The sequence below is a fragment of the Populus euphratica genome, unplaced genomic scaffold (genome assembly GCF_000495115.2).
Source record: "Populus euphratica unplaced genomic scaffold, PopEup_1.0 scaffold4159.1, whole genome shotgun sequence".
NCBI classification, from domain to species: domain Eukaryota; kingdom Viridiplantae; phylum Streptophyta; class Magnoliopsida; order Malpighiales; family Salicaceae; genus Populus; species Populus euphratica.
Window position 1 is genome coordinate 2,163 of NW_011503960.1, and position 5,592 is coordinate 7,754.

General features: G+C 28.5%; 1 protein-coding gene across 1 annotated transcript; it reads right to left on the bottom strand.

The window, feature by feature from the left end:
* Window positions 1-1,313: 1,313 nt before the first annotated feature.
* LOC105119956 (protein YIF1B-A-like) lies at window positions 1,314-2,889 on the bottom strand. Its single transcript, XM_011018154.1, has 5 exons — window positions 2,806-2,889; window positions 2,177-2,328; window positions 1,789-1,887; window positions 1,525-1,676; window positions 1,314-1,419 (listed from the first exon to the last, which is right to left on the bottom strand). Exons 2-5 carry the CDS (start codon window positions 2,288-2,290, stop codon window positions 1,314-1,316), a joined length of 471 nt encoding a protein of 156 aa, XP_011016456.1. The 5' UTR covers window positions 2,291-2,328; window positions 2,806-2,889.
* Window positions 2,890-5,592: the final 2,703 nt, after the last annotated feature.

The following is a 5,592-nucleotide window of genomic DNA, read 5'->3' on the forward strand; positions in this document are numbered from 1 at the left end:
ATGTGACACTGATATAAAGGAATTGACTTCATGTTCATGGTCAAATCCAAGGTTCATTGCTCCTTCATCCTCAATAATCATATTATGCATTATTATGCAAGCTTTCATAATATATGTAAGCGTTTCTCCATCCTAGTATCAAATAGATCCACGTACAATTGCAAAATGAGATCGGAGCACCCCAAATGCCTGCTTCACATCTTTTCTTGCAGACTCTTGTTTGCTTGCAAAATATTTTCTTTTTACTCCTAATGGTCTTGTGATTGTTTTAACAAAAGTTGACCAATTAGGATAAATCTCATTTGCTAAATAGTATCTCATTATATATTCATGCCCATTAATTGTATAATTGATAGGAGTAGTACGACCTTCAACAAGTGCAACAAAGATAGGTGACCGATCAAGAACATTAATATCATTTAATGATCCAGGCATTCCAAAAAAGACATGCCATATCCAAAAATCTTGTGAAGCCACCGCCTCTAAAATTACAGTTGGTTCACGACAATGACCAGTATACATCTCATGCCATGCAATTGGACATTTCTTTCATTTTCAATGCATACAGTCAATGCTCCCTAACATCCCTGGAAATCCACGCTACTCTCCAATTGATAATAATCAACAAATATCGACCTCATTTGGTTCCCTTAGATACCAATCATCAAAAACTTTTACGATTGCTTTGACGAAAGCTTTAAGACTTTCTATCGCAGTGGTTTCTCTAATTCGAAGATATTCATTAGTAAGATCTGCAGGAATACCATATGCAAGTATTTTGTGAGCTGCAGTTACCTTTTGAAGATAAGATAAACTAAGAACACCAAGAGCATCTGTCCTTTGTTTGAAATATGAATTATGAGCTTCCACTGCATTTGCGATCCGAAGAAAAAGACGACGACTCATCCTAAATCTTCTTCGAAATTGACTTTCAGTGAATTTAGAATTTTATGTAAAATAATCACTATATAACCTTAACTCACCTTCTTTTCTATTACGATTGACAATATGGTGACCAGGAATAGAGTCACGATATCCTGTTCTCCGCCCTTGATTATTTGATTCTTCTTCAACAACCACAACAGTAGCAACTTAAAAAGCAAACAAAGGAATGTCATCATCAAAATCAAAAGCATCATAAAAAATTAAAATTAGAATGATTCATGATGAATTTTAATGAAATATAACAAAGATTGGAGAGAAGAAAATGATGAGAAAAATGTTAAGATATATAAAAATAGTTATAAATGGACTATTTTTTCGAATTGTAAAATCTTAGAATGTTGGCTGTAATTTTTTTAAAATTTGAAATTTTAAAATTTAAAATGTGAAAGAATTGAAACTTTCAGCAGCATCACTTCGGAAAACCAGCCTATCATTCCCTTAACAAACTGCCAATTTAAGGCCTCTGGTGAAAACCTGGCATAAAATTGGAATTGCGAATATGATCATATTCGGACAGGAATAAATTGTTGTTAGAGAGCTGTTTAGGAAGCTTGGTTACATCAAAGTTCCTACACTTACTTCCCAGAAAGGCCCAATGAGATGCCAGAAAGAACCAAGTAGGTAGCAAATGCCATGCAAGGAATGTATAAATCTGGAGCATTTATGTCATTAATTGGAGGTTTATAGGATAGCCTGCCTCCAACTGGCTCAGTTATTCTTGTCCAGTGACCCTAGAAAGAAGATAAGAGAGAACTGCATTACAGTTTCTCAAGTGAACCAACTACTTACAATCTTACATGTTTGTTTTTCTTAACCTTAATGCATTTATGTTATTTCACTTACCCTGTTTAGAAAAGGAAGAAGAACAATCTTCAATTTGTTCCTGACATAATGGCCATTCACTTGGAAGTAATATTGAGGGTAAGAGAAGCACTTGCTTATCTGCTCATCGACAATAAAATCATAAGAAACACATTCAATTGTTGATGCCCAGCAATGTTTTCTTACCAAGTACTGATATCACATTCATTAACCTTACGAAAATAAATATTCTTACAGAAGTTAATCAGTTATAGATGTCTAATGTGCTGTAATTCAATCTGATAAAAAAAACAAGAATACTCGGGTCATTACATGAAAGAGTCATCTGAACTATTGAGCTTTGTAATTCTTTGTTTGCTACGCCAACCTATCTAGCTAGCAATATATCCACAGGGATAAAAGTACTCACATTGCTTTGTACATACTCAGAGCCTGACCCAAAAATTTTCTCTCCATAAGCACCCAATCCCCCTCGAATGAGCCCTGAACCAGCTGCAGAAAATGGAATGGATTTGGGATTCATTTTCACCTCCACCCTAAAATCCTACTTCTCATATGTCACTGCGAGAAACAATAAATGTTCTTTAAGTATTGTAGATTTCGTTAGGACTTAAACGAGATAAATAAATAAATAAAAACAACTCAATCAAGCAACTATAACTTGTTTATCTGTCTCACGCCATCGTTCTAAATTGGCTTATTGAGACAGGACACAAAGTAAAACAGCAAGCATTCTCAACTCTAGTTTTCGATCTCCATCATGCTACAGCCCAGTAGTACAAGAATGAAAATCTGATTGAACCTGTAAAAGGGGGTAATATCTTGATTCTGATCTAACATTAGCAAGAATTAATTCTAACATATGTCAACGCTTTTCGAGATTCCTCGGTTCAGCCCATGATCATGAATACTCATTGTATTTTCCTTACATTCCCGTAAAAATGGAGAACGTTTGGATCTTAGTTTTGGGTGTGGTAAATTAATAGAACGAATGTGAAATAGAAAGTGTGAAAGGTGGAAAGGAATAAGAGAGAGGACCTGAAGCTTTGTTGCTAAATTTCTTTTTTCACTTTCTGTATTGCTCAATCTGTGAAATGCAATGGCTAAGGTCGCGCGGAGAGCTCCTTTATTCTTGCCTCTAATGGAAACGTTGCGTTTTTATTTATTTCTTTTTTCCTTTTTTGTCCTTGTTTGTAAAAAATCACAAATGCCTCTAAAAATAACGAAGATAAAAATTGCAGCAAATGAATAACGTTAAGAAATTAAATTAAGAAAACGTGAGAAATGCATTTTTACATTATTAAAAAAAACTTATTTTTGATTAATATATGTACTGATTTAAAAATATCTTTTATTTAAATAAAATAATCATTTAATTGGTAAAATCAGTGCACACACTTGGGATCAAATTAATCAAAATGCATTTCTTATGCTATATATATATTATTATACGTGATATTATTACATATATATATAATAAAAATTTAATTTATTTTAAATATTTATATAATATTAAATTAATAAATCTAGAGCAAAAATAAAATTCATGAAACAAAAAAATTTTGTAAAAAAAATTATAAAGTTGTTATAATTATGAGCTTTCTAATGCATTAAAGTATTATTCCTAAAATATTCTTGGTTGATACCCTCTTCAATATTGAATATTCATTACAATCGCAAACACTGATATATATTATGTTTTTTTTCTTAATGAAAAAAATAGTTATTCTCATAACTTAAGATTTAGAACTAATATACAGGTGTTTGTCATAAGATATGTATATTAAACTGATACATATGAGAATTTTATATAGAGAAATCATCTATATCTATGAAAAAACTTACATAACGATTGTGTAAGTAATCCTTAGACTTGAAATCACCAAGTTATCTTTATAGAAAATGTTATATTTTAATTATGTTATATGTTATTTTAATCAAGGTAATGAATGGGTAGACGATGAGCATAATATGAATTATATGAAAGTACTTGAGTAGTCAATAAATGATTTATCACTCTAGCTAAATTAGAAAAAATATTCTATATATTCTCAAATAGTATTAACTAAGAAATCTTTAGCCAAGATAAAATGAGATTTAAAAAGAATTACAAATCTTACTTAAACGATTAATAACTATCATGTAATAAATAAACATGATTTAACATGGCAGACATACTCTATGCTTTAATGTTAAATTAGAATATTATTAATAAAAAAAATATTAATAACACTAAAAAACTAGTCACCGAAAAGTTAAGTCAATGTACTAGTAACTTTTCTAATATTTGATGGATCATGACATATTGTTAAATGATGCATCTTATCTTCAAAAATAAATTAATTTATTTAATTCTATTTAATTATAGTTATAATTTATATTTGAGTTAATATTTTAAGAACCTAATGGGTCACTCACAATAAAAATCATTAGTAAAAAATTAAATTGAGATGATTTAATTAAATATAACTTGATTAAAATATATTTTAAAAATTAAAAATTACAATATAATTAATAAAGGGCTTATAATTATAAACCTAGAAAACTCAAGTAAATACTTAATTGAGTTAATTTCTAAAATTATCCTAAATTAATATATGAATTTATTTAGGGGACAAATTAATATTTTATCAATTTATAGGATTTTTTAGATTTCTCAGGACATGCCTCTTATTTTTTAGTAGTTGACTGCTAGATAAAAAAATTACATAAACACAAAATTAAAGATAGCATTCTAAACATAACAATCCATCTCTTCTAAATAGAGATTAAATTGTTTTTTCACTTATGTGAATTATTGTTGGAAATTGAATAATTAAAAGACTTGTGGTTTATAATAGCACAACTTTTAAAGAAATATTTAAAGTTGAAATAGATTAGGATTTTCTGATAATAAATTTTTAAACAATTCTAGATTTATTTAATAATTATAAAAACTTTCAAATAATTTTGTTTTATTGTTTATGTTGTGGGTATGATATTCAGAAACATAACAGATTTTTATAAAGAAAAATTATAAATATTAAAAAACAAAATAAAATAAAATGTGTCAAAAATATATATGAATTTGTGTAATCGATTCATTTATTTGTGGTGAATTATCCAATGACTTGGTGTGTGTTGGGCATTATAACATCTGTTGAGTCGGCAAAAATATTTCCTAGAAAAATTCTCAATCGTACATTTGTTCTTGCAAAATAAGTGGTTTCAACCTCACATTTGAGTTTTTCTGTTTTTAAATTAAGCTGACTCGGCTTGATTGTAGGGACTTTGAAGTTTCTTTGCAAAATATATTAGTTTTGGCTAATATTTTGGAGTAATATTAACTTTATACTCAAACTCTTCTTTATTTTCATTTTACCTTTAAATTGTTTTGATTTTTTAATTAATTTTTGTTAGAATCAATTAACCAAAAAGGATAAGTTCTCTGGGAAAAAAAAAGACAGCATTTCATATAAAAAAATATAAAATTTGAACGTAAATATAAATGAAAAATCTTATAATAGACAAAAGTCCTTAATCAAGAATAGTAAATCAGGGGTTTCGGCGTTTATCTTGCCTTAAGCAAGGATAAGTTCTCTAGAAGAAAAAAACAGCATTTCAATAAACAAAAAAAAATTCATTAAGTTGTTTTTTTGAAGTTTATCTCGCCTAAAATAATAAATCGAGGCTCTAAAAATTTCAAAATTGGGTTGATTTTGAGACTAATTTTTTCCAAGTTTATGATAATAATTGGATTTAAAAAAAAAACATCTAAAACGTTTTTTTAAGTGAAAATTTAGTTGAAAATAGGTTTTTAGGATTAAAAAACTAGATACTGATTTT